The sequence below is a fragment of the Perognathus longimembris genome, chromosome 22 (genome assembly GCF_023159225.1).
Source record: "Perognathus longimembris pacificus isolate PPM17 chromosome 22, ASM2315922v1, whole genome shotgun sequence".
Classification (NCBI taxonomy): Eukaryota; Metazoa; Chordata; class Mammalia; order Rodentia; family Heteromyidae; genus Perognathus; species Perognathus longimembris.
The window spans coordinates 8,270,892-8,298,877 of NC_063182.1; the positions used below are offsets into that span (position 1 = coordinate 8,270,892).

At 52.7% G+C, this 27,986-nt stretch overlaps 1 protein-coding gene across 1 annotated transcript in view; it reads right to left on the minus strand.

Moving 5' to 3' along the window:
- Positions 1-255: 255 nt before the first annotated feature.
- Positions 256-27,986, minus strand: part of Psd2 (pleckstrin and Sec7 domain containing 2) — a 29,559-nt gene continuing 1,828 nt past the window's right edge. Inside the window, exons 2-14 of the mRNA XM_048331337.1 lie at positions 27,519-27,965; positions 27,001-27,195; positions 24,190-24,270; positions 22,004-22,116; positions 21,491-21,549; positions 10,073-10,162; positions 8,862-8,905; positions 7,064-7,254; positions 6,809-6,879; positions 5,564-5,721; positions 4,705-4,849; positions 2,721-2,864; positions 256-465 (exon numbers count right to left, since the gene is read on the minus strand). Of these exons, the coding sequence (XP_048187294.1) occupies positions 256-465; positions 2,721-2,864; positions 4,705-4,849; positions 5,564-5,721; positions 6,809-6,879; positions 7,064-7,254; positions 8,862-8,905; positions 10,073-10,162; positions 21,491-21,549; positions 22,004-22,116; positions 24,190-24,270; positions 27,001-27,195; positions 27,519-27,965 (1,948 nt within the window). The remainder of the gene's footprint in view (positions 466-2,720; positions 2,865-4,704; positions 4,850-5,563; positions 5,722-6,808; positions 6,880-7,063; positions 7,255-8,861; positions 8,906-10,072; positions 10,163-21,490; positions 21,550-22,003; positions 22,117-24,189; positions 24,271-27,000; positions 27,196-27,518; positions 27,966-27,986) is intronic.

The following is a 27,986-nucleotide window of genomic DNA, read 5'->3' on the forward strand; positions in this document are numbered from 1 at the left end:
GCTCCGCCCGCGCGGGAGGGCTGGGCATGCGCGCCCAGGCCTAGGAACAGTGACCCTGTATGGGGAGGGAGTCCAAGGCCGGAGGGGGCCCAGGATGCCCGAAGAGCAACACCACGAAAGGCGGCTCGGCCTCCTGGCGTTCTCCACGACGCTCTGGTCACCCATCAAGTGCCTGGGGCCTGGTCGGGGCAGCTCCTGGCTGGAATTGTGCTCACGGGCCCCGCTGGGGGCGTCGGCCGGTCTCCGGGGCGCCCGCTAGGTATCAGGCCCAGGAGCATCCTTGGTGGCTTTGCTGCCAGTCCCAGGCCCGTGGCCCTGGCTGAGGGCGGGGCTCGAGTGTGTCTTCCGGAGAGAAGGGTCATCCCCTTCCGGGCTGGCCAGCCGCGCCTCGATCCGCTCCAGGTCGTCGCTGCCCACTTTGACTTTCACAGCCAGGAGGTGGACGTAGGTCTCATAACGGCTTTTCTGGGGAAAGGGCAGAGAAAGGCCGAAATCAAGATCAAAGGCACAACAAAATGGGGGGGGGTTGAATCTTATATAAGGAAAAACTGATTTCCTAATATAAAGACTGTCACAAATTAATGACAAGGAAATAAGCAGTAAGTAGCTGTCAATGGCCTTTTAGGCGTAACAACTAAAGACACAGGCCCCAAAAGTAAAGATACAGCCAGCTGCTGGTGCTCACACCTGTAATCCCAGCTACTAAGAAGGCGGAGATCTGAAAGATCCGTGTTCAAGAACAGTCAGGGAAAGAAAAAGTTCACTAGACTCCATCTCTAATGACACAGCAAAAAGCAGGGCAGGAGGTGAGGAGTAGACTCCCAAGCAGAACATCCGCCTAGCAAGCTAGAGGCACTAAGTGCACACCCTAGTACTGCCAAGAAAAGTACTGATATTTCAAACTTCCACGTCTCAGCTAAGGTGTTGTTTAATGAGTACAGAGTCTCCAGCTGGGATATGAAAAGGCATGAAGATGGGTAGCACAACAATATGAAGAAACTTGCTTCTCAGCTATACATTTACCATAATTAAGATGGGAAGTCTTGTGATGTGTTTTACCACTACTTAAGTTTTTTATTTGAATTAAAATAGTCACGAGATACCAATTGGTAAAAACCATCCGATCTGAAGGACGATGCCCCCATATTCCTGTGAGCGCGAAGGAATAAGTGCGTTCATGAAATATTACACAGGTTACAAAGTCGCTTAATGCTTAGGAAGGAGAGTTAACGGGATCTGCGGGCCTTGACTGCACTTGAGGCCCGCGCCACAGCGAGAAGAGGCTGAGATCGCGGAAGGACCAGGGACTAAAGGTCAGGGGATCCCTTCATCCCACCCTCCCGCAATTCTGCCTGCTGGGCCTCACCCCTCCAGCAAGCCAGGCCACAGTGAGAAAGACCCGGGCTCTGGAGCTGCAGTCACCCACGTTAGAATCCTGCCAGGCAGCCCTAACTTTGTCCCCTCGGGCAAGTGTCCCGACCGCTCAAAGCCTCAACTTCCCCATCTGTGAAGTAGGGGTAGCAACAAAGACCCTTCCTCAGCCTTGATAAGAGGGCAAAGTCGGTAGATACAAGAGAAACAAAAGAACCAGGCCTAGCGCTTAACAGGTCAGGCCACTGTAGCCATCACTGTTTTCATACTGCAAAGTACATGGGAGAAAACTTCCTAAAGCTCCCCACGTTTTGTGCTTTTCAAAAGTTCAAGGTCTGTCCTAGAAACTTTCCTGCACATCCTAATAGAAAGCAATATGAAATCGGGCACCGTGGCTCATGCCTGGAATCCCAGCTGCTCAGGAGGAAGCGATCAGGAAGATTATACTTTTACACTCGTGGGGGAGGGGAAGACGTACTTGAGACCCATCTCAACCAAGAGAAAATTAGGCATTGGGGGCACACCTGCTACTCTAATTATGTGGAAAACATATATAGGATGGCCCCAGCCCAGTCTGGCTTAGCCCCAAACCTCACGATTCTATTTGGAAAATAACTAAAGCCAAAGGGGCTGGGGATATGGCTCAAGTGGTAGAGCACTTGACATTAAATTTGGGGCCCTGAGTTCAACAGGAAGAGGAGAAGGAAAAGGGGGAGGGGGAGGGGGAGGGGGAGGAGGAAGAGATTGAAATCTAGAGACTGATATTCATGATGCCTAATCTTTCTGCTCTGGGACTCTTGGATTACTCTTGACCCGTCTGTCTGTCTGTCTGTCTGTCTGTCCCCATCTGCAGGTTCCTCCCGCAACCTGACATCTTATCCTTCACCCAACGAAAGTGACACCTGGCTCTCTCTGCAGAGCATCAATCAGCAGGCGGAATCCGGGCGGCGGACAGAAGAGACAGGCGCGAGAGAAGGGGACGTAGAAGAAGACAATCAAGACAATCCACTGCTCTGTTTGCTCAGTATATGTGCAAGAGGAAAGATCAGGCCGAAGGTGGGGAAGTCGGGAGGGACACGCATGGGAGCTGGGTGGGAGGAGGAGGTGGGAGAGAGGCCTGGGAAGTGGGGCGTTTCGACTGCGCCCCTCCGGTGCTCTTGGAGAAACCTAGGTGAGGTGCAGTTGTTTGACAGCTGGAGAGTGAGCGGTGTGATCGTGAGAGGAGCCCCCCGAGTGAGGAGCTCCCTCTCTGGGGGCCCCTGGCTTTAGGCGGCTGTGTGGGTGGAGGCGGAGGCTGGAAGCTGGCCCCCTCTTCTGTCCTCACCACCCCCCCCCCGTGGGAGGCCCACCTCGAACGTGAGATAGTGCTCCTTCAGCCGGTACTCCTCCGCCTCCTTGGACTTGAGGCCCTTGTCGGCCGGGTGGCGCCGGTGCTCCGCCAGCTCCGCCGTCACCTGCCGCAGCTTGTTCTCGTGAGACCGCAGCTGCTCCTCCTGCGCACACAAGCCCGGGCCCTGACGCCTCACTCTAGCCAGGGAAACTGAGGCTGCTCACAGTCCCTAATGCCATGCTAGAGCCAGGCTCTGGATCCAACCAGGGGCTCCGCCACGTTCCTCCTTTCTCCCTTGCTACCAGGAACAAAGGACACGCACGCTTCACCCTCTCAATACCCTCACACCCCGCCGACACACCCCTGCTCCCCTGTGCTCACGGCCACCGGGCCGAGGGCCAGCCTGGCCGGGTTATCCCTGTTGAGTGGACACGACATACGCGTTCTCTCACGGTCATTCTCACAAGCGAGCCACAGACCCAGCTCACACCCACACAGACACACACACGCCACCCACCACGGTGCAGCCAGGCTCCCTTGTGCAGTGCACACTTGTGAGGGTCCTGAATGTGTATGTGTGCATGGGTGGCTAGGTGGTGTATGTGTGTACATACACGCATATGTACCTAGTGTGGCTAAGTGTGTGTGTGCACGCCGGAGCTATAGGCCAGCGCAAACACCCCGTCCCCCAGCTTCACGGACAGACAAGGGGACCGAAGGCTGACAGAGCACGTTCGGAACTTCCCAGGAGCTCTGTCAAATCCTGGCCCATCATTTCTTCTTTCCTCTCCAAAAACACTATGGAAACATGGAGGATTGACGAGACGGGTTTTTTGGTAGGATTACAAATGAAATATCTCAGGATCAGTGACGCCATCATAAGAGCCCTGAGTGTTATCAAAAAAGCCAATTAATAGAATAAGCCCCGGGCGTTGGTGATTCACACCTGTGCTGTGGTTCAAGTGGAAGAGCACCAACCATGCGCGAGGAAGCCAAGTGAGGATGAGACCCCTGAATGCTGGCAATCAATCAATTAAAAATGAATAAATAACAAATGCTAATGAAGATGTATGATCCTATTATACACTTATTGGCACATATCCAAAAAATATAAATTGGAATACAATAGAGATACTGTGGCACTATTCATAATAGCGAAGCTATTGTATGACAGGTATAGGTGTCCATCAACTGATGAATGGATAAATAAAATGTGGTCTATCACTGGGTACCAGTGTCATACCTATAATCCTAGCTACTCAAGAAGATGAAATCTAAGGATTATGGCTTGAAGCCAGCCCAGGCATAAAGGGCCACAAAATGCCAATCTCCAATTACCCAGAAGAAAAGCTGGGATGGAGGCAAGTGGTAGAGCTCTCCCTGTGAGCCCAAAGCTGACCGTGAGGGTCTGGGTTCAAGCCCTAGTACAAGCTTTAAAAAAGTGAATATGTGTACATATATATATATATATATTATTCCTCAGTCATAAAGAAGAGCTCAGCTCTGTCATCTGTGGTATAATGGATGAAACTAGAGGACATCTTGTTAAGCAACAGAAGCCAGGCGTGGAAGGACACACGTTACATGTTCTCTTTCTTGTGTAGAAACTAGAAGATGACTGGAAAGGGGGGGAAGGGCGTGGTAGGGATGGAAGACAGGTGGATGGACAGGATGGATGCCCACTGTGGGTGTGTATGGAACTAGCGGAGGGAATCCTACTAATTCGTACTAAGCATTCTTCTTAGAAAGCACTGGATAAAGGCTCAGCCAAGTGTCCCCTAAGCCATGTGTCCTGTCAAATCCATGCCCAACGCACGCGACACCGGAGACGCAGAGAGGTTCCCCGCCCCCGGCAGAGGCCGGGCGTCCGCACGGGCCGCGGCGTGCGGTGTGTGGCCTCCCCCTCCCCGTCCCGTCCCGTGATGGACTCTGAGCCCGGATCTGCCCTCCGCCCAGGCCCAGGGGGCGCTGGGAAGGGGGCGCTGTCACCCCCAGGCGCGTACCTGGCCCAGGCGAGTGGTGCAGGAGGGCAGCAGGGGCCGGCAGAACTTCTTCATGGAGCTGACGGCTGCTGGGAAAGCCGGGGCTGAGAAGATGGCCGCCACCAGATTGATCCTCAGGACCCACGACAGCATCTCCTCCTTGCTTCTGGGGACGGCAGAGGGGAGGCAGGGGCGCTGGCTTCTCACAATGGGACTCCCCACCCACCCCACCCCTACTCCCCCCCCACCCGCCACAGGGTCTGCGAGTGTCTGACACAGGGTCTGGCTCTGCGAGCAGTGTTTGAAGGGGAACGGGAGGAGGAAGGGTAGGTGGGTGACCGGTCAGGTGTGGGGGGAGCGCCCCTTCTGTGCCAGCTCCCAGGAAGCCCGGGAGTCGCCTGAGGAACCCCCCCCCCCGAGCGGGTAGAGGAGAGGCCCTAGGGCTCAGGAGCCCGTTAGCCGCCATGGAAGCCACGGTCCCTCGCAGCCCTGCGTTCTGCCCAGTTCCACCCGGTCCCCAGGCCTCGCCCACTAAAGCTCATGAGGGACACGAAAACCCCACTCTCGAGTCACAGAGGGTGGGGGGCAGCGGAGTGGAGAGCAAGCCTTCCAGGTCAACTGAGGCGCTCCTTCCCACTCAGCCCTGCAATCTGCCATGGAGGATGACTCACAGGGCTTCTGTCTCCCCATTCTTCAGGGACCTGAGCAGGGGCCCTGTTCAGATGACTTTGAGCCCCACCTGTTGGCCTGCGTCAGGCCGGCCACCCCTCCCCCCCCCACGGAGGCTGAGGTGAACAGGAAGTTGAGGTGTCCCGCCTGACGCCAGGACAGCCAACGTGCGGGCTGACGCGGCAGGCCTCGAACCCCAGCACCCACTTACGGCGCCTGGAAGAGGAAGACCCTCCAGTCGGCCGTCTTGAGCTTGAGCACATTGGACTTCTTGCTGTAGTCAGAAGCCCTGGTGGCCAGCGCGTGGTGCACACGAATGGCATTCTTCAAGTCCCCCTCTGACAGAGCCTTGTCAGGTCTGTATTCATCCTGGAGGGGGGGTGGGGGGAGGGGGTGCCCTATCATCCTGGGGCTCCACTCTACTGCCCCACACATCCTACCCCAACAAGAACACTCCAGGTGGGCTGGGGATATGGCCTAGTGGCAAGAGTGCTTGCCTCGTATACATGAGGCCCTGGGTTCAATTCCCCAGCACCACATATACAGAAAATGGCCAGAAGTGGCGCTGTGGCTCAAGTGGCAGAGTGCTAGCCTTGAGCAAAAAGAAGCCAGGGACGGTGCTCAGGCACTGAGTCCAAGGCCCAGGACTGGCCAAAAAAACAAAAAAGAACACTCCAGGGGGTGGAGGCGTGGCTCACGTGGTAGCATTCCAGCCAATGAGCAACAGCATCAGATACTGAGTTTGAGTCCCAGTTGGGGGTGGGGGGGGGGGCTAGAAATAGGAAGATGGCGGCTGGAGGCCAGCTGGATATAAAGTTAGGAACACAAAAAAGCCCGCTGTGGTGGCGCCTGCCTGAACTCCAAGTTATTCAAGTGAGGAGTGAGGGGTAAGAGGATCACGATCCAAAACCAGGCCAGGAACAGAGGCCAGACTCTACCAACAAAATCCCTAAAGCCAAGAGGTCTCGCCTAGGATGCATGAGGAACGGAGTTCAAGTCCCAGTACCACAGAAGAGAAAAGGATCCGTCTAAATCCTCTCCCCGCAGCCCCGGGCTGCCCCAGATGCCAGGCGCTAGGGACACAGTGAGCCCCTGAGCATTGCACACCCCTCCCCTCCATGCTTCCCACCCCTTAGGGGGCCCAAGTAGGACTGTAGGTCCTAGGCCTTCCCAAGCAGTTCTGAGGTAGGCCTGAGGAAGACTGAGCTAGCTCTTCCTTGGTTAGAACCGCGGGGCGCGCTGGGAGCTCACACCTACAATCCTAGCTACCCGGGAGGCTGAGATTGAGGATGGTGGGTGACAGTCAGCTCAGGCACACAAGTCCAACTAACCCCCAAAAAGCCAGAAGTGAAGCTGTAGCCCAAGTGGTGGGGTGCTAGCCTTGAGAGAGAGCAAAACGAAAGCCTCAGGGACAGGCCCCAGGCCCCGCACTGAAGCCCCGGGCTGAGTCTCTCACCTTCTGCAGGTACAGGATAGTCCCTTTGAGCACAGCGTAGAATTTCTTCCAGCCGCGCCTCCCACGGGGAGCTGAGGAGAGAGACATGGGGGGCGGGGGGGGAGTCTGCCACCACCCACTCCACCGTGCCTCCCCGATCTGCCCTTCCCCCAGCCCTGCCATGCCCACCCATGTGAACAAAGGAGTGGCCAAGGGGAGCTCTCCTGTGTGCACAGCCCTCCCTCCCCCGCCCCCCCCCCCCAGCCTGACACCCACTCCTCTTGCCATCCATGTCCGCGTGGGTCTTCCGGGTCAGCACGCCATGCTTGTAGGTGGTGGCGCTGAGAGCCTGCGGCACATCCAGGAAGGGGTTTCCGCCATCCAGAATCCGGGTCACTTTTTTCGTGCCTGTCCCAAACTTGTCATCCACCAGCTCAGACAGGGATTTCCTCAGCTCCTCCTCATCACTAGGAAGGTACCAGGCCTTAAGCACCACCTCCAGAGAGGCCTCAGCCCCACATCCCACCCAACACCCCCTGGGAGCCAGGGTCCGAGGGGAGGGGCGGCCAGGACAGGCTGAGATGAGGAGATTCCACACCACAGACCCAGATCGCTGATCCTTGCCCTCTGATCTTTGATTTAGGACCTCTAAGATAATCCTCACTCTCAATCACAGAGTTGGAGATTTCACTGTCACCTTGCCTCGCCCTCCCCTTTCCAACACTACGAACCCAGCCCAGGGAGCACAAAGCCACGGAGATGAAGCCACGGAACAAAGCAAGCCAAGACACTGCCGAGGTCCAGGCCCGCCATGAGCCCTGGGGGAAGACCATCAGCTCACTCCTTAGGATTAGAGCCCCTTAACTTGGGCTTAGGCTACCTTGGGGGGCACAGCAAGAAAGGACCCTCCCGGAGTCTCTATGAACCTCTCCATCAAACAAGATTGCCGCCCCTCTTTCCAACTGGCTGCTCACAGGGAGAAAAGTTAGGGCCCACTCACAGATCCCACTGCCCAAAGAAGTCACTAGCTAATCCTGTTCATATCCTCAGGCTGACAGTGGGGCTCTGTCTCCTGTGTCCATCTCTCCCACCCCAGAAAAGGAAAGAACTGCAGTCATTAGGAAATTGACAATCATCTCAGTACAGAAACTAGCAATGCGCTGGAAACTGGTGGCTCACACCTGTAACCCTAGCTCCTCAGGAAGCTGAGATCTGAGAATCACGGTTCAAAGCCAGCCCAGACAGAAAAGACTGTGAGATTCTTATTTCCAACTAATCACTAAAAAAGTCAAGAGTGTTGGGCTGGGGATATAGCCTAGTGGCAAGAGTGCCTGCCTCGGATACACGAGGCCCTAGGTTCGATTCCCCAGCACCACATATGCAGAAAACGGCCAGAAGCGGCGCTGTGGCTCAAGTGGCAGAGTGCTAGCCTTAAGCGGAAGCCAGGGACAGTGCTCAGGCCCTGAGTCCAAGGCCCAGGACTGGCAAAAAAAAAAAAAAGTCAAGAGTGGAGCTGTGGCTCAAGTGGTAGAGTTCCAGCCGTGAGCTAAAAAACGTTAGTAACAGTACCTAAGCCCTGAGTTTAAGCCCCAGGACCAGCACAGACAGACTCCAGAGAGAGAGAGGGAGGGAGGGAGGGAGGGAGGGAGGGAGGGAGGGAGGGAGGGGGAGGAGAAGGTGAAAGAGAAGAGAAAAACCAGCAGTGGACATGATAGAACTAAGTCCACAGTTCAATCTATTCCATAGCAATGTAAACACTATTTTTTTTATGTCAGACTGAGGCTTGAACTCAGAGCCATGAGCTCTTCCTTGAATTTTTTGTTCACACCTGGAGCTCTCCTGCTTAAGGTATACCTGTAGTCTTGCATTGCACACTTATAATCAAGTCAAAAAATTGGCTCAAAGTGAAGTCTACCATGAGTTGAACTGGCCAGCTGGTCAGGGGCGGTCAGGGCTCTGGGCTGGGAGGAATCAGCACCATGGAGAGTGGACGGCGTGACTATCAGGAATCCCCAACCACTCCCTCTCCCAGGGATGCCACCTCCCCATACCTGCGCCCGTGGGCGCTACTCACATGGCCCATTCCAGCTTTTCATTCTTGATGGAGTTGTACAGGGTCTGGGAGGAGGGAAACAGGTGAGGAATTCAGGCCGAGAGTCAAAGAAATCTCCATCTACCTCAGTAAGGTGTATTAAGGGAGCATCTTGCCAGCTAAGGGGCCAAAGTGATTCATGCTAGTTGGTTTGATGGACAAATGAGTGGACGGTTGGATGTATGGATGCATGATATTGTCATTTATTGTCTGTTCCCATCCCCAAGAGATTAGCTTTCATAAGGCCAAGAGTTGTCTTCAGTGTTCGGACTGAATTTCCAATGCATGGTCTAGAACCCAGCATACTGTAAATTCTCAATAGGGTAAATGAAGGGTTTGGAGGATGGATGGATGGATGGATGGATGAGAGGTCACTGAATGACGGATTTGTAGTGTTTGGGGTCTATGAGCAGGTGATTGGGGAGTGGATGGGTATTTGAGTAAGAAAGTTATTAAGTGTTTTCTCCTGAGAATACATACACAGGAAAATGAGTGAGTGGATAATAATGGGTAGAAGATCAGGACCTGGCAACAAGTGAGTGGATGGGTGACGGTTTGATCTCGTGAGTGTGTTTGTAACAAGCGCTTCTAGACGATGAGGAAGGTAATTATAGCAAGAAAGAGATGAGATAATGTTCTCTTTTTGAGCTTTATTTTTAATTGCCACATAAGAAAAATTTACCTCTGGCACCACCATGTTGTTAAAATCAACTATTTAAAAATGAATTCACGATCTTCCCCGTCCAGAAAAAAATCTTTGTCTTCTTTCTCCAAGGTGTCGAAGTGACAAAGTTGGAAATCCAGAACTCTACCCTGCCCTTCCAAAGGAAAGTGTTTCCTAGCATCCCCGGGGATGTCAGCGGGGTGAGGGGTAGCCCTGGCGATGGTAAACGAGGGGGTGATGGGGTGATGGAGGACAGCTGTGACAGTTGGCGGCAGGGATCATGATGACTGAAAGCAATGGTGACAACTGCAACATCTGACACAAACAGCACAAATCTATCCTTCTGCCTCAGTCTGGGAACACGGGACAGTCAACTGTTGAGCTGGAGGGTCTCAAACTCTGTCCCCAAGGTCATGATAGTCTCCCCCCCAGCATCAAGGTTCCAGAACATTCAGATTTAGTGGGGCAGGGACTTCTCTCTACCCGCTTAGGCCGCAGCTGGGAGCACGAAGATCCTTAATAATAATACCTTCAGCAGGTCTTTGGCAAAGTCTTGGCCATCATTCAGCTGGTCCAAGTTGGCAATGAATTGCTGGCAGGACATCTTCTTGCCGATGTTCTGTAATGAAGAAATGGTTCTGCCTCGGAGCCCCAAAGGGCTGATGTCCTCACACCCTGCCCTGCCCATTCAGAGGGAGTGAGCAGCATCAAGGACCGTAAGAAGAGCGGAACGTTCTGAATTTCCTTTTGTCTCTAAGCATTTTTACGAGTCTTCTACACATTCAAGATTCTACCTGATTGTCCAGCATTCAGTGCAAGATCGGGGCTCCCTTCAAACCCCGCTGGAAGAGCCACTGGACTAGTTGACATCTGCCAGCTGCCTACACTCCTCAAGACACTGTGCACGACATGCATTATCTTATTTCCTTCTCACCACAGGGTAAGGAAACGGGGGTGCAGTGGGGTGACTGGCGTGCCCATGATCACACAGAAAGGGTGTGGAAAGGCCGAGTGTGTCTGACGTCCAAGTCTACACGCTCACCAGCTCCTCCAGGGTTAACTCAGCACCAGGACTCGAAGCCAGGCCTCTTGGCTCCTGAGCCGAAGCTCTGTGTATTCCGCCACAACCGCCTCACCCTCTCACCTGCACAGAAGGGCAGCAAGACCTCCAAGAGGTAAAGTCAGGAGAGTTTGGTCTGATGAAGCCAAGTATCAGTTTCTACCCACATACACGGGCGCCCCAGGCTGTACTGGGCTGACAGAAAGAACACGTTCACCCTCAGGGGCTGTCCCCAAGGTCAACGTGGGAGCACAGCTCCCAAGTTGTGCCTTTGGTTAACCACTGAGCAGTGGAAGAGCTTGCAACCTCCAGACCCATCATCGCCCGAGAGTCACATTTTCAGGTTCTCCTTGCTCCCTTCAGAGCAGGAGCACTGATCTGTGACATTCTGTGGATTTGAGTTGCAGTGCTCCCCAGATTTAACTGTAGAACCCTGGTATCTCATAAGATGGCAGTATTCTCTCAAAAATAAATAAAGCAGATACATAGGTATACATATGTGTGTATACATACATACATACGCACATTATTTTTGCCAGTATTCAAGTTTGAACTCAGGGCCTTACATTTGATCCACTTGCTTACCTGGCTGGCACTCTACCACCTGAGCCATAACTCCAGTCCAGCTTCAAAAAAGAATGTGTGTCAAGACTGGGGCTTGAACTCAGAGTCTGGGTGCTGTCCCTGAGATTTTTTATTGAAGGCTAACATCTGAGCCACAGCTCCACTTCTGGGGGTTTTTTGGTGCTAATTGGAGATAAGAGCCTCACAGACTTTTCTCCCTGGACTGGCTTCAAACTGTAACCCTCAGATCTCAGCATCCTGAGTAGCTACACTTACAGGCATGAGCCACTGGCGCCCAGCTCAAAAGAACAATACCTTAATCAAATACATTTATTTATACCTTCTTGGGTTTGGAACAGGCTATGTGTGGATTCTGCAAAGAGAGAATTTTATGTTCAGATCCCCAAATTTATCCACCTTCACATCATTTTAGCAAAGACAATCTATTAACATTGTGTAGGAGATTCACACAGCACAGAAATGATTTAGAAAGCAATGGTGTAGGTAGGTACTTTTTTTTGGTGGAAATAGTAGTGATTGGGTTTAGAGCCTTGTTCTTGCTAGGCAGGTGCTCTACCATTTGAGCCATACTTTCGGCCCTTTTTTGCGTTGATTATTGCTGAAGTAGGGTCTCACTTTATGCCTGGGCCAGCCTAGGCTGTGATCCTCCCATTTGTGCTTTTCTATATCTCTGTGATGACAGGTGCTGCCGCTGCTTCCAACAGTTATACTTACCAGAAAGCTGGCATAACAGACATGAGCTATTGTACTCAGCCATTGGTTGAGATGGAGTCTCATAAACTTCTTTTTGAATGGGCTGGCTTTGAAGTGAAGTCCCTGGATAACTACCTCCCAAGTAGCTAGGATTACAGGCTAGAGCCACTGTGGAAATAGAAAAATCTTAAAAGACTTGTAACAAGTAAAATAAAGATTAAATCAATAATTTAAAACTTCACAGGGAAGGGGGCTGGGGATATAGCCTAGTGGCAAGAGTGCCTGCCTTGGATACACGAGGCCCTAGGTTCGATTCCCCAGCACCACATATACAGAAAACGGCCAGAAGCGGCGCTGTGGCTCAAGTGGCAGAGTGCTAGCCTTGAGCGGGAAGAAGCCAGGGACAGTGCTCAGGCCCTGAGTACAAGGCCTAGGACTGGCCAAAAAAAAAAAAAAAACTTCACAGGGAAAAGCCAAAGACCAGATGGCTTGTTGGGTGAATTTTAAAGAACATTTAAAGAAGCCGGACACTGTGACTCGTGCTTGTAATCCCAGCTGCTTAGGAACCAGATTAGGAGGCTTGTAGTTCAAGGCCAGACTTGGAAAACGGTTTGTAAGACCCTTATCTCAGCTAATAAAAAGCTGGGCACAGTGGCATGCATTTGTCACCTGGGTTACTCAGGAAACATAAATAAGAGGACCACAGTCCAAGTCAGCCCTAACTTCAACACAAGACCCTATCTCAAAAATCACTAAGGAAGCTGGGTGCTGGTGGCTCACGCCTGTAATCCTAGCTACTCAGGAGGCTGAGATCTGAGGATCGTGGTTCAAAGCCAGAGTGGCAGAAAAGTCTGGGAGACTCTTGTCTCCAATTAACCACCAGAAAACTGGAAGTGGAGCTGTAGCTCAAAGTGATAGAGTGATAGCCTTGAGCAAAAAAGCTCAAGGACAACACTCAGGTCTGAGTTCAAACCCCATGACCAACAAAATAGATGATAGATAGGCAAATAGTTAAATAGATGATAGATAGATATAGACAGATGGATAGATAGATAGATAGATAGATATAGATAGATAGATATAGAGCAGAAAGAATTACAAGTATCATTCAAGTGATAGAGTACCTTCCTAACAAGTCCAATGCCCTGAGTTCAAACTTTAGTACCTCTAAAACATTTTAAGGAAAATCAACAACGATCCTTCCAAAATCTTCCTTCCTCAAAAAAAAAAAAAAAGTGAAGAGGAAGGAACACCTCCCAACTCCCTCTGTAAGACCAGCATTATGCTGCTAGCAATGCTACACAAAAATATCACAAGGAAAGAAAGCTGAAGGTCATTAATCTTATGAATGTAAATGTAAAATATCCCTTAAAAATGCAAGCAAACCATTCTAGTAGGATATTTAAAGGATTAGGCTCTGTGGCCAAGTAGAACATATTTTTGGAATATAAAGGTGGTTCAACGCATAAAGTTCTATCAGTGTAATAGACATCCTAACAACAGAACAAAAGGGGAAGGCACATTATTATTGCATTCAATATAGCAAAAGCATTTGACAATATCCAAAAATACCCACCAAACAAGGAATGGGGAAAAAAATCTTTAAATAACCAAAGATGCATATGAAAAGCCTGCAGCTGACGTCATACTCAAGTGACGGCATGTCTCCCCTAACATCAGGGAAAATGCCTGTCTGCTCCATTTCTATTCAACATTGCACTGAGAATCCGAGCACAAGCGATTCGACAATTAGAAAGGAGAAAGTAAAATTCTCTCTAGTTGCAGATGACATGAATTTATATAGCAAATATCCTAAAGAAACCACACAAAAAAAGAATAATGATTTCAACTAAGTTGCAAGACACAAGTTCAACCTACAAAAACTAATTGCATTTCTACATATTAGCAATGAGAAATCAGGAAATTAAATAGAAAAAAATTCCAGTAGCATCAAAAAATAAATTAAGTAAAAATGTAACCAAATAGATGAAATATTTGTATGCTCAAAACTATAAAAGATTACTAAAAAATAAATTAAAGAAACCATCTATAATCCTAGCTACTCAGAAGGCTGGGATCTGAGGATTGTGATTTGGAGACGGCCCAGGCAGGAAAGTCTGTGAGACTCTTATCTCCAATAAACTCCCGGGGGGGGGGGGGGGCAAGTGGAGCTCTGGCTCAAGTGGTAGAACATTAGCCTTGAGCAAAAAATAAAAATAAGAAAGCTCAGAAATAGGGCTGGGGATATAGCCTAGTGGCAAGAGTGCCTGCCTCAGATACACGAGGCCCTAGGTTCGATTCCCCAGCACCACATATACAGAAAAAACGGCCAGAAGCGGCGCTGTGGCTCAAGAGGCAGAGTGCTAGCCTTGAGCGGGAAGAAGCCAGGAACAGTGCTCAGGCCCTGAGTCCAAGGCCCAGGACTGGCCAAAAAAAAAAAAAAAAAAAAAAAAAAAAATATATATATATATATATATATATATATATATATATATATATATATATATAAAAGCTCAGAAATAGGACCCAGGACTTGAATTCAAGCCTCAGAATGGCAAATGTAGACATGTGAAAATATAAACTAGGCGAAGGATGGCAGGCATGATGGGACATTGCTTATAGCCCTAGCACTTGGGAAGCTAAGGCAGAGGATCAAGAGTACATATGGGGCTGGGAATATGGCCTAGTGGCAAGAGAGCTTGCCTCATATACATGAAGCCCTGGGTTCGTTTCCCCAGCACCACATATATAGAAAATGGCCAGAAGTGGCGCTGTGGCTCAAGTGGTAGAGTGCTAGCCTTGAGCAAAAAGAAGCCAGGGACAGTGCTCAGGCCCTGAGTCCAAGGCCCAGCACTGGCAAAAAAAAAAAAAGAATACATATGTAACTAGACTAAGTTACATATGGAGACCCTATCTCAAAAAAAAAAAAAAGTAAAGTATTCAATAACTGTGGCAAACACTTTGAAGTTCCTCAAACACTTAAGCCTATAGTTATCACTGGATCAGTAAATCCTCTCTAGAACTGAAAGCATGTTCATGCAAAAACTTGTACACAAATTTTCATAGCATCATGTTTATAATATCCCAAAGGTAGAAAGAGCTGGGTGTGATGGCGCAAACCTATAATAACTACTTGGGAGGCAGAGATGGGAAGACTGAGATTTGAAGTGTAACATCTCATGAGACCTAATCTCAAGCAACGGCTGGGCATGGTGGTGGACACCTGTCATCCCAGTGACATGGAGAAGCACAAATAGAAGGGTCAGCTGGGTCATAAAGCAAGGCCTAATAGAAAAAGGACTGGCAGCGTGACTTGAGTGGTAGAGTGCCTGCCTAGCAAGTGTGAGGTCCTGAATTCAAATCCCAGAAGTATGAGAGACAGAGAGAGAGAGAGAGGCAGAGAGAGAGAGAGAGAGAGAGAGAGAGAGAAAGAGAGAACAACCCAAGTATGCACATATCCATACATGCTATATGCGTTACAGTCATGCAATAGAATATTATGTGGTGATAAAATATGAAGTCATGATACATGATACAACATGGATGGATTCACCTTGATTACATAGCCAGTGAAATAAGCCAGACACAGAAGGGGAGGTGCTGTATGAGTCAAGAAAGCAGATCAGCGGGGCTGGGGATATGGCCTAGTGGCAAGAGCGCTTGCCTCGTATACATGAAGCCCTGGGTTCAATTCCCCAGCACCACATATACAGAAAATGGCCAGAAGGGGCGCTGTGGCTCAGGTGGCAGAGTGCTAGCCTTGAGCGGGAAGAAGCCAGGGACAGTGCTCAGGCCCTGAGTCCAAGGCCCAGGACTGGCAAAAAAAAAAAAAAAAAAAAAAAGCAGATCAGCAATTGTCAGGGGCAGGGAGAGAAAGCTGGTAGGTCTGAGATTTCTTTCTGAGGAGATGAGAAAGTGCTGGTACTAGTTAGTACTGGATGATTACATGTGATTGATGTTCTTAATGTCACTAAATTGTATGATTTAAAATGGATAAAATAATAAGTTCTATGCTTTGTACATTATTATCACAATAAGAGAAATCAGTAAGGAGATAGAAAACTTCTACACCACAAAAGTTCTTGGCTGTATTTACACATGTAGAATACCAACAACTATACAACAGGCTTGTTTCCAAGTTCGTATAAAATGTTTACTAACATGGACTGACTCTCTAGCCTCAAAAGCAAGAGTCGGCAAATTGCAAAGTGAAATCAAGTAAGTTATCTGCTTTAAAATATAGCAATAATAGCCAGGTGCTGGGGGCTCATGCTTATAATCCTGGCAACTCAGGAGGCTGAGACCTGAGGATCATGGTTAGAAGCCAACCTGGGCAGGAAAATCCATGCAACTCTTATCGCCAATTAACCACCAGAAAAGTGGAAGTGGAGATGTGGCTCAAAGTGGTAGAGCACTAGCCTTGAGTACAAAAGCTGAGTTCAAGGCTGAGTTCACAGGCCCTGAGTTCAAGCCCCACCCACGACTTTTTTTTTTTAAGTATATGACGTACATATATATATATGCCAACAAGGAAAAAGCCTTGTATGGGGAGGGAGGATAACTGTACATGTGTTCAGATCATTCAAAGCCCACAGAGCCATGTGATTTAAGACTCTGAATTCCTGTTACCTTGTCCCTTCCACTTCCTCTTGGATCCGCAGTCTCCTGGCCTGCCTAGGGCCTTTAGACGCTTCTCACCACTTCCGTCTCCCAGCAAAAACAAGTCACAATCCATCTGGCCCGTAGCTCTATCCTGGGGCTGGCCATCAACCTAAGCCCATCTCCCTGCCCGGGGTGGAGGCTGGGGGAGACTGGGGTGAGACTGGGGTCCCATCCTCCAGAGAGTGAAACTTGGTCGGTGCCTTTGGGCCCAGAGAAGCCAGGCTTTTTCGCGCAGGTCCAGCACGACCTCTGCACACAGCCCAGAAGTCAGAACGATTCTAGCCTGTTCAAGGCTCACCTCAGAAGGAGGATGATAGGCCAGGCATGAAGAAAGCAGCCCTCCTCTGGGCAGGAGACCTGCGCAAAGCCTGGCTGCACCTTAATTACACCAGTAGCCTTTCAAGTTCTGGTGTGAGGCTCTGTCGTCTCTGGAAAGGGCCTTCATGACAGCAGCCAAGCTCCTGCTTGTGCACCAGCCGGCCCGTTCCTGCTGCTACCCCAGCCCACCAGCCAGTCCGCAACTGCTCTTCAAGCAACGCAAGTTCTTTCCAAAAAGCCGCCCGTCCTGGACTCAGCTCCGACTCTCCCATCCTCCCACCCTGTCTCTGTCTCCTCAGTGGTTCTACCCCTGGGGACTGAACTCAGGACTTGGCTTATATTAGACAAGCACTCCAGCATTTCAGCCACACCCTCAGATAGAGTCCCACATCTCCCGGGCTGGGCTCAAACTCCCAAGCCTCGGGTGTCGGCCTCCCAAGCAGCTGAGTTTACAGGCACCACCACCACGTCCTGCCCCAAATGCTTGAAAGTCTCTCCGCTCATCCTTTCCCCAGCTGTCACCCAAACTGCATCTTCTCCAATTTGGAGGCTGAAAATCACCATTTCTCGGGCATGCTATCCTTCCAACTCATTCCAGGGTCATCCACTGGCCTGACACCCCAGATCTACCACCTGCAACACCCCAGCTGAAGTGTACCTTCCTGACCACATCCCACCCTTCCAGCTCAGCCCCCCGCGGAACACTCAGCCCAACAGCCCTGACCCTCCGCTGAGACCAAGCGTCCTCACTGTTGTTTTGACCCCCTTTAGAGTCCAGGCTCCATCATTAACCACTTCTCTGGAGCACTTTCCTTTTCATTTCTGTCACATTTGCCTAGAAAACACCTACCCTACACCATAACGTATAGAGGACTCTGGGCATGCGCACAGTGAGGCTAAAGGAGGACGCCCCCAGGGGAGGAACACAGGTACACGCCTATGTGCATCAGTTCATACAAAATAATGTTTATCAAAATGAACACCAGGAAATGGAAACGAGATTTTTTTTCTTTGTTATCTTTTCTTTTTGATTTGTTTGATCATTTATCTGCCTTTGGGAAGGTCGTGGCACAGAAATGGAGGGACAAAGGGTGAACAATGCAACAGTGGTACTCACTAGACACTATGTTGAACATGTACAACATGTTGAACTGTACAACATGTGGGTGGGGACAGGAGGGAAAAACTGAGGGAGAGCGAGGGAAGGAGGGACACTGTCCAAAAATAAATGTACTCATTACCTGACTTACATAACTACAACCCTTCTGTGGATCACCTTTATAACAACAACTTTTTTTGAAAAGAAAGAAAACTCCTGCCCTGATAAAAACCCAACTGGTTTCCTACGGTACACCTGGATCCAAGCCCAAGCTGATGAAGAAACTTGGGGAAGAACTCATAGTCATGTTAACTTGTCCCATCTTAGGTCCATGTCCACGATGACACGGGTGTTAGACACCCCAACAACGCTGTTATCCTTTCCTAGTATGTTTGCTCTCCACTCTCCAACGTGACCCACACTTCTGCTCTTTCCTCTTTAACCTTAACACCCCAAAACACGCACATCATGGTTCTCTCTTCAACTTTGCTTCCCCATTGTCAATCACTCCCTTCTTCACATACTATCTTCTCTTGGCTTCTGGGACACACACGGACACACACGGACACACACACACACACACACACACACACACTCGCTCCTGAACTTCCTCTGCTCCTCCTCTCCTGGTCTTCTGTTTAAAACTAGGCCTTAGGACTTGACCCTCAGCCTGCCTCTCTCTCCAGGACACAATCCCGTGCCTTTAAGTTGCATCATGATGACAGTGACACACACACACACCCCTCCCCTGGCTTCCACACTCATTGACCCTACGGCCTTGGGGTAACTGAGTTACATCTCCAACACATCACGTCATCAAATGCGACTCGAGTCTCAGCTCTCCCGCTCATGCAGAACTTAGAGAGTGACAGCACCTGCCAACCAGATGCCAAAGTGCGCTTCTACCTCCTTCCACTGGCCAAGCCCATCAGCAAGCCACTGTCAGGAAGTCACTATCAGGAGGCCTCCTTGCCAACCATCATTCTTCTGCTATCTGAACCCAAACTGGCAGCCACCTTGGGAAAAGCTTTGTGAATACTCTAAAAGTAAAACTTGAGCTGAGGACCAGTGGCCCAGACCTATTATCCTAGCTCTTAAGGAGACTGCTATCTGAGAATTGTGGTTCAAAGCCAGCCTGGGTAAAAAGGCCCTTGTGGTGCTTATCTCCAATTAAGCCCCCCCAAATCTAGAAGTAGAGTTGTGACTCAGGTGGTAGAGTGGTATTCTTAACCAAAAAGCTCAGGGAAAGCTTCAAAACCCTGAGTTCAAACCCCAGGACCAGAACCCCCTCCCACAAAAAAAGAAAAGGAAGAAAAGCTGGATGTCAACGGTTCATACCTGTAATCATAGCTATTCAGGAAGCTGAGGTCTAAGAACTGAGGTTTGACGCCAGCCCAAGGAATTAACCACAAAAAAGCCAGAAGTGGAGTTACGGCTCAAGTGGTAGTGCACTAGCCTGGAGTAGAAAAATCTCAGGAAAAGAGCCCAGGCTCTGAGATCAAGTCCCAGAAGTGGCACAAAAATAAAAAAGTAAACACTGGGAGTCACATAAATATCACAAATACAGTCTAGCAGGTCCACTCACAGGTATAGCCCCAAAAGAACTGGAAATAGATGTTCAAATAAAAACTTGTATGTGGATGTTTAGAGAAGCCCTATTCATGACAGCCAAAGACGGAAATCAGCCTTCCTGGCCTCCTTCTCTGGACCATGTTGTCCTAGATCTTTCTGTGGGTGGCTCCTGCCGATGTCCCGGGTGTCTAGCCACGCCCTGAAGGCCTTCTCGGAACCCTCACTCCAACCTCTAACATGCCTTTTTTCTTACTCTTTTTTTTTTTTTTTTGGCCAGTCCTGGGCCTTGGACTCAGGTCCTGAGCACTGTCCCTGAGCTTCGTTTGTTCAGGGCTAGCACTCTACCACTTGAGCCACAGCGCCACTTCCGGCTTTTCCTGTGTATGTGGTGCTGAGGAATCGAACCCAGGGCTTCATGTATGCAAGGCAAGCACTCTACCACTAGGCCACATTCCCAGCCCCCCCCCGCCCCCAATGCCTTTTTATTCCCTTCATGTCCCCTTCATTGTCCTCACTAGAAGGGACCCTGAGGCAGGATCCTCTTCCTGTCTTGTTCATGGAACCCAGAAGGCGCTCTGCAGACCCATCACTGAGGCTCCTCCCACAGGAAGCCCTCCGTCCCCCACGCCCCGGCCACGCCCATGCGGCGGGCACAGTCGCGTCCTGCAGCCCCCAGCCCATCCCGCTTCCCTCGCTGACGAGAGCTTTTTCCGGAGGCGCTGGCGGCAGCACCATTTCCTAAGATCACCGCACTGCACCGGGTGCCCAGCCCCGGGGGGGGGAAGCAGGGGCGGCATGGGCAACAGAAGCAGGCCTGGGGCCCCCCATTAAACCCCGGGGGCCAGGCCTCTCTGGCGGAGACGCGGAGGTTGCCTTGTCCCAGCGGCTGGGCAGCTTCTCCTCGCGAGTGTGGGAGGCCTGTGCACCTGCTCCTCGCCTAAACCTTCCTCCTGGGCTGCAGCGCAGACTCACGTGGGCCCACGGCCAGGCTGGCCATCATTAAGTTTTAATATTAATAATGAGCACTATTGTTATTCTCGTGTACTCCGACTATTCATCACAAAACCCTTACTGGAAGCCAGGACTCGGGGGTTGTGTCTATGACCGCTCTCGGGTCTCCCCAGGATGCTATGGGGTGAGATCATGACCCTCCACCCCCACCCCCGCAAGAAGATGTAAACCCTGAGACTAAGAAAGGGCCAGTGGTTTGCCCAGGGTGGCACAGCGCCCCCTGGTGGCGAGGGTAGGGTGTGAAGGAGGGGTAGCCCACGCCACCCCGCATGGCCGGGACTTCCCTGTGGATGCAGTGGCTCCTGGGTTGCTGAAATGTCCCAAGGCAACAGAAGGGGCTCTGGCCAGCCCAGGGTGAACCATGCCGGGCAGTGGGTGGGGCCAGACGGTGTGATGGGGGACACAGAAGGCGGATGGAGGGGGGGTGGGGGCACACCGGGCATGCACACCACTCGCTGCACTTACCACCTGAGGGAGGGAGGGCAGGAGAGCCCAGAGGGGCCCGCAGCAACCAAGGAAAGAAGACGGAGTTAGTGAGCGCACAGAAGCCTTAAGGCACACTGGGACTTGGACCCAGGGCAAAGTGAATGGCAAGGTCTCTTGAAGGTCACCAGCCGCTAGCTGCATGGGCTGCGGCTTTGCACCAAGGCCGCACTGGGGCAAGCAGGTGAGGCAAGGGAAAAGCCCCCATTTAGCATTAACGGGCCTGGGCCCAACAAGGGGCCACCAGCGTGTCCTAAGTGCCCCCCCCGCTCAATCCGCCTCACTGTTCTGCTTGGGGGCCGGGACCTGGGCGAGGCTCCCACGGACGCGGCCGAATGCCAGCTCTCAGGCCTGCTGGAGGCTCCGCCGCGGGGAGGCGCCTCCCTCCGCGCGGGGACCCGGCAAAGGGGCGGCCGACTCGGGGAGCCGGCGCGAGGACATGCCCTTCCTTCCCCCTAACTCACATGTCCGTGCAGGTCCGTGTTGAGCAGCATCAGGGCACAGGTGAGCGTGTGGATCCCATCTAAATCGGAGACGGTGGCATTCTCAGCGTGAGGACCCCTGCTCGTTCCCTCGCCCACAGCCACCCGCCCGCCGCCCAGGGGAGCCAGCCCGGAAGCTAGGAAGATGGGGGGCCACCTGCCGGTCCCTCGGACTGTCCGAGTCGGGGCTTCCTGTCCCTCAAGGAAGCCTGACCACCCTGGGTCCCGGGCCATGCCCTTGCATGAGTCTTAGGGGTCTGGTCCCCCAGTAGCTGACACTCAGCTCCATCCACAGACTCTGCCCCCGAGAGAGCCCTGACCCAGCCTTCTCCGCACCAGGACCCCGACTACGCCTCGACCGAGCCTGGGCCGTCTCAGCCATTCCGTGTGCCACCAGTATTTCATTCGTGCTCACTGAGCACCAACTGTATACCGCAGAGGTATATGCAGTGGTGGGCGGGGGGGGGGGGGGGCAGAGCAGGGCAGGTGCCCTACCTTCCGAGGTGCTGTCGTCGGGGTTGCACTGGCAGTACCGGCGGGAGAAGTGTGTGAGGACCCGCTCACGTTCCTGTGTCTCCCCCATCAGCGGGAAGGCCTTCAGGAAGGTTCTGGAAGGCAATTCAAGACTGATAAGAATCTCTCAGAGCCCCTGAGTCAGTCTGGGGTCCTCCCCCTCGGGGTTCTCCACCTTCTCCAGGCCCAGGAAGATCCCCTTTTCCCCCAGGAGGGAGCTGAAGCCACGAGGCCTTACGGTCTGAGTCTGACGCCCCCCAGCCGCACTCGGGACCCGTCTGGGGGAGACCGAGGGGAGACGGCTGAGCCAGACGCTCCGCCTCTCCGCTCACAAAGCCCATCCAGCCCGGGACCCCCGCATTCTACCCTACACCCCGAGTCCAAGCTGTCCCCTTCATCTCAATTCCTCCTCCGTCACCCCCAGGCCCGAGAGGCCTGCTGCCACCCCCCCCCCAACAGGCACCCCTGCCCCCCTCAACGTCTTCTCTGCAGGAATCCAGAGCCCTTTCTAAATAGAAAGGCAGAGCCCAGCGCAGCGGGTCTCACCTCTAACCCCAGTGCTACGGAGGCTGAGGCAGGAGGATTGTGACTTTGGGGGCCAGCCCTGCTACTGTCTCCTGTCACTGTCTCCTAAGCCCCTCAGAGGCGCGCCGGGGGCCCTCACGCGGTGGGTTCGCGGCTCGCTGGCTCCCGTCCTGGCCCTCCAACTGCACGCTCCCTGCCGCCTCCCTGAGCGCTGGGAACGGGACAGCCTCGCTCACCGCGCCGGGCCTCTGGGCCCTCCCAGCCTTCCCATCTCCACACCCGCCTCAAGACCTAACTAGGTCATCCACTGCCCAGGCGGGGACCCCTCAAGCTGATCCCAACCCCAGAAGAATCGGGAAATGGGGGCGCAGGCCCCTCACCTGACACCATGTCAGGAGCCCGGGCAACCCCCCTTCTCTTGGAAACTGCAAGGAAATTGCAGGCTGAGCCAGGCTGAGCCTGAGCTGCCCTGGGTTCGTGAGACAGAGTGTTTCTAAGCCTGCTCTGCCCACGTCTCCGTGCCCACTCTGGGCTGCCTCTTGAGGACCGCCAGGGACCTTCAAGTCATCTCCTGCTGGTGCTTCCAGGAATCCCAACTACTGACCCTCCAGTTCCAGTGTGCAGGCTGAGACCTGAGGATCCAGGTTTGAAGCCAGCCCGGGCAGATAAATCCAAAAGACTCTAACGAAATCACAAAAAGCTGAAAGCTGAAATGTGGCTCAAGTGGCAGAGTGCCAGCCTTGCCTTGAGTGAAAAATCCTAGCAAGAACACAAGACCCGAAGTTCAAGCCCCAGTACCAGCATGTGCACGCACGCGCATGCGCGCGCACACACACACACACACACACACACACACACACACACGCAGCTACACAGGACTCCACAGGAGGACCTAGCCGATGTGGACTACCCACATTCTGCTCTAGCCTACCGTCCATCCCTCCTAGACAAGACCAGCACTTCCCCCGGCAGATGGTCTGTGGTCACCACAGACTGCGGCCACCCACCCACCCGGCCCTTCCTGCTCCCTGTGGCCTGCTCCCGGCCACCCTGAGATAAGAGCTGAGGTGAAATCTCCTCCACCACTTCCCCTTCAGTGACTGTGAGGAAGTCTCTCTCCCTCTATCAGACGGAATGGCAGTGCCTGGCAGCCCTGCTGCGGAAGGGTCTGCGGATGTGGGGAGAGGGCGGGCTCAGCACAGGCAGGCCCTCTGCCTCCTCCACCCCTGAAGACGCCCACCTGCACACCCTCACGCCAGTCACACCGCTGGCACTCACTGAACGACCATTGCTCTTGTGGCCCTTTCCCATGATGCACCAGAGGGCCAAGCAACTTGCGCACGCAACAGAGAGGGCGGGCGAGGATGGATTTGGCAGAAGAAGGGGAAAGCAGGGAAGAAAGAGGGATGAGGGGGCGGAGTTCAACTGGAATACATGGCATACATGCAGTGAAATGTCCCAGAGAAAGTCTCCCTTGTACAACTACCGTAAGCTAATCTTAAAAACAGAGAGAGAGAGAGAGAGAGAGAGAGAGACTTGCTCAAGCTTACAGAACAATTTTGATAGAGCTACAACAGGAATCCAGATGCGCTGCCCACATCACCCCTAGGCCCTGTCCCATCCCAGCTCCCAGCCCCACTGACCTGAGTGCTCGGTCCAAAGTGAGGCCGGAGAAGTCGAAGAAACTGAGGTACTCCCCGGCCACCAGCCTGCTAAACTCATTGCTGCCAAAAAAAAAACAAAGCACAGGATCCGGTCAGAAGCGCAGTCCAGCCCAAGGATGACAAACCAACAGGAGGGACACAGGGAATGCCCACCCACCCCCTCACCCCCCACCCCCCGGCCCCCACCCCCAGTACTCTGGAACAGCCATTCGGATCTGCCTCCCCCTGCTGGCTGATGGGGCGCTAACAGATCAACACACAGAAAACACAGGACATCTCCCCAAGACAAATGGCTCCCCTTCTTCAGCAAATACATGGCGCTTCAAAAGGGGACATAGCCAAGTGGGGAGAAACAAGCTTGTAACCCCAGCAACTTGGGAAGCAGGGATAAGAGGATCGAGGGCACTAGCCTAGCAGACATGAGGCCCTTAGTTCAAAGCCCTGTACAGGGTCCAGAAGGGAAGACTGCCGTGGATTAAAAGACACTTAAGAGGGCTGGCGACGTGACTCGATGGTAGAGAACTTACCTAGAGTTTCAAATTCTCCCAGTACAATAAATAAAGAAAGAACACGTAAGAAACAAAAGGCAAGATGCACTCTGTGGCTCTTATTCTGATTTGAACAAACCAACAGTGTTCTAGACAGTCAGAGAAAACTAAACATAGACTGAATGTTGAAGATAATTCGAATATTTTGTTGTTTTTGTTTAAAACATTGCAATGGAATTATAATTATTTTTTAGAAATCTCTCATCAAGTAGAGCTATACATTGAGGCACTTCTGGATTCAAGAATATAGTAAGTGAAGTACACCTTAAAATACTTTAGCAAATAAGCCGGCACCAGTGGCTCACACCTGTAATCCTAGCTACTCAGGAGGCTGAGATCTGAGGATCAAGGTTCAAGTCCATGAGACTTTTACTCCTGTTAACCACCAGAAAACCAGAAGTGAGGCTGTGGCTCATAATGGTAGAGCACTAACCTTGAGCAAGAGAGCTCAGGGACAGCGCCCAGACCCTGAGTTCAAACCCCACGACCAACAGCAAAAAGCTAAGCAAGAGCGAGAGGCCCTAAGTTCAAGCCCTAGTACCAGCATCCCCCCCCCCCCGCCCAAAAAAAAAAAAAAACTTTAGCAAATGCTAAAAGACCTGTGCTGTGAGAGAGGAAATCAGATTGGGGAAAGAGCATTGGTGACTTTGAACCTATGGAGATTTCATGTATGATTTTCTCTGCTTTTGTGTATGATTGAAATTTTCACAGGAAAATGTTTAAACAGGGCTTGGAGGTAGAGCATTCGCCTAGCAAGGCCCTAGTTCGACCTCCCAATTCCACTAGAAGAGGAAAACGTCAGTAAGTACAAGAAGTTCATTGTGACAGTGGTGATGAAGGGGGCCTGGGTAGCAGCCAGCAGATTCAGACGCTGTGTCACCAGTGGTCTTGAAAAGGAAAGTTCCCGAGGCTGAGAAAGCAAGGGAGAGAAAGGGGCCTGTCCGGGGCAGAAAAACCTGAGAACTTTGGCTAAGGGAGGGACAGATTCTTGAGTGGCAGGGAAGATGCCTGCCGGGGGAAGAGACAAGGGGGAAGCCATCCTTAAAGGGTCCTGTGAGCTGCCAGTAAGGCGGGGGGGGGGGGGGTGTTTAGAGCCCAGAGAAGGTGTGATTTTCAAGCTAGGATTTCGGGGCGGGGCGGGGGGGGGGGCGAGGCAGGAAGGACAAGGAGGGTGGAAGAGGCGGGAGCCAGAAAAGGAGCCTGAAGTCCCCACTCCTTAGCCTTGTGAGTATGGGAGGCCTCTCCGCTCTGCCCTTCTCAAGGCCTTCTGGGAATAATAGAGGCAATGTGCATAGACAGACCAGCCCCGGGGATGCAGCATCATCGGGCAGAGCCACTAGTCCTCAGCCACAGTCTCCGCCCACTACACCCACGCGCTTCCCTCTGCACCTGCCCTGAAATCCTAGGCCTGGGCCTTGGGGTTTTTTGTGTTTATCAATCATGGGTCCTGAACACAGGGCCTGAGAGCTGTCCCTGAGCTTTTATTGCGCAAGGCCAGCGCTCTACTACTTTGAGCCACAGCTCCACTTCTGGTTTTCTGGTGGTGAATGAGAGAAGGGTCTCACGGACTTTCCTGCCCAGACTGTCTTTGAACCACGATCCTCAGATCTTAGTCTCCTGAGTAGCTAGGGTTACTGGCACAAATCAGTGCCTGGCTCTGACCCTTATTTTGTGCGTACATATGCCAGCCTGGAGGCTTGAACTCAGGGCCTGCGCACTACCCTTGAAGTGCCCTACCATTTGAGCCAAGCTCCACTGCTGGCTTTTTCTTTTTTCAGGTTAATTGGGACCCTCACTTGACCCTCAGATCTCAGCCTCCCGAGTCACTTACAGGCGTGAGCCACCAGGGCCTGCCTTCCAGGCCCTTCTGCTGGTGCCCATAGCTAATCACAGCTTCGGGAGAGCTGGGGACCCACTTTCCAAGTTCTAGAGCTCCCAGACATTTCCCTTCACCCCCCCCCCTTCGGCTCTCTCTCCCTGTCCCCATTTGGTAGGAAACTAGCCCCTGACTGGGGGCTCCTCCCTCACAACCACACCCCACTCCCAAGCCCAAAGGGCCTGTCCCTGAGGGCAGCAGCCCTCGCCCAAGCAGCTCAGAAAGGAAATGAATGTAGGGCGAGGCCAGGAATGAGGACAGCGGCAGGAGGACGAGTCCTCGAGGGACTCAGGAGCCCCCTGGCACCGGGCTCCCCTGAAGGAAGCCGCTCCCACCCCCTTCTTGCCGAGGGGAAGGCCTACTCACTTCTTGCCCAGCTGCCGAGCCACGTCACAGCGCTGGAAGCCCTCGAGGTGGTAGAGGCGGCGGGCCAGGCGACGGGCAGCCTCGTTGACCCCCTGGCACCCGTTGGCCAGCGGGTCTGTGCCGCCAGGCTCCAGGCCCTCTGAGCTGCTCAGCTCCGAGTCGGAGTCTGACAGGCCGTCCTTCAGGCTGGGGTCACTGCAGAGGGGGAGGAGGGGATAAGAGGCCCAGAGCAGAAGCCCTTGGTGAAGCTGAGACCCGCTTGGGGGAAGGGACAGAGCAGGCAAAGAGGCTCCACCATAGCAGGACGGCTTCCAGAAAAGCCCAGAGCATATGCTCCGATGGAGCCAGCCAGAAAAGCACCATGGAACCCCAGGACCCAGATGGGAGGTCTGGACGCAGAGGGTGGAGGAAGGTGACCTTGGGAAGGGCTTTGTCAATGGGGGTCATCTGGTCATGAGTGTGTTTTGCCTCCTTTGGGGTCTCACTTTTCCCACTTGCTCAGCGGCTCCCCGCCTCACCTGGTTGAGTTCAACAACTTGTCCGTGTCTTCATCCTCCTCCTCCTCCTCCTCCTCCTCCTCGCCCCCCAGGCCCCGGGGCTCCTCTTCATGGAACCCGTTGGGCACGGCCGTGAGAGACAGGTGGCTCAGGACGTTTTCTGAGCGGCTGCTGGAGATGGAGCGCCGCAGGGGGCTGCCCAGCTCCCCCTCGCCCCCAGCGGCCCCCAGCTCCCCCTCGGGCCCCAGCCCCACTCCGGGCTCAGGGCTGTCTCGGGCCCGCTGCTGGATGAGGGGGGTGAGGGGGGCCTCGAAGCTGACGCAGCTGTCGCTCTCATCCGTAAGGCTCAGCACATCCAGGGAGTCGAGGCTGCTGTACTGGGTGCCCCGCAGCAGCTCCGACTCCAGAATCTTCTCGAACGTGGCACTGAAGCCATCCCGCACATCTGGCTCTCCAGGGCCATCCAACCTGTGGGAGGCAAGGACCACG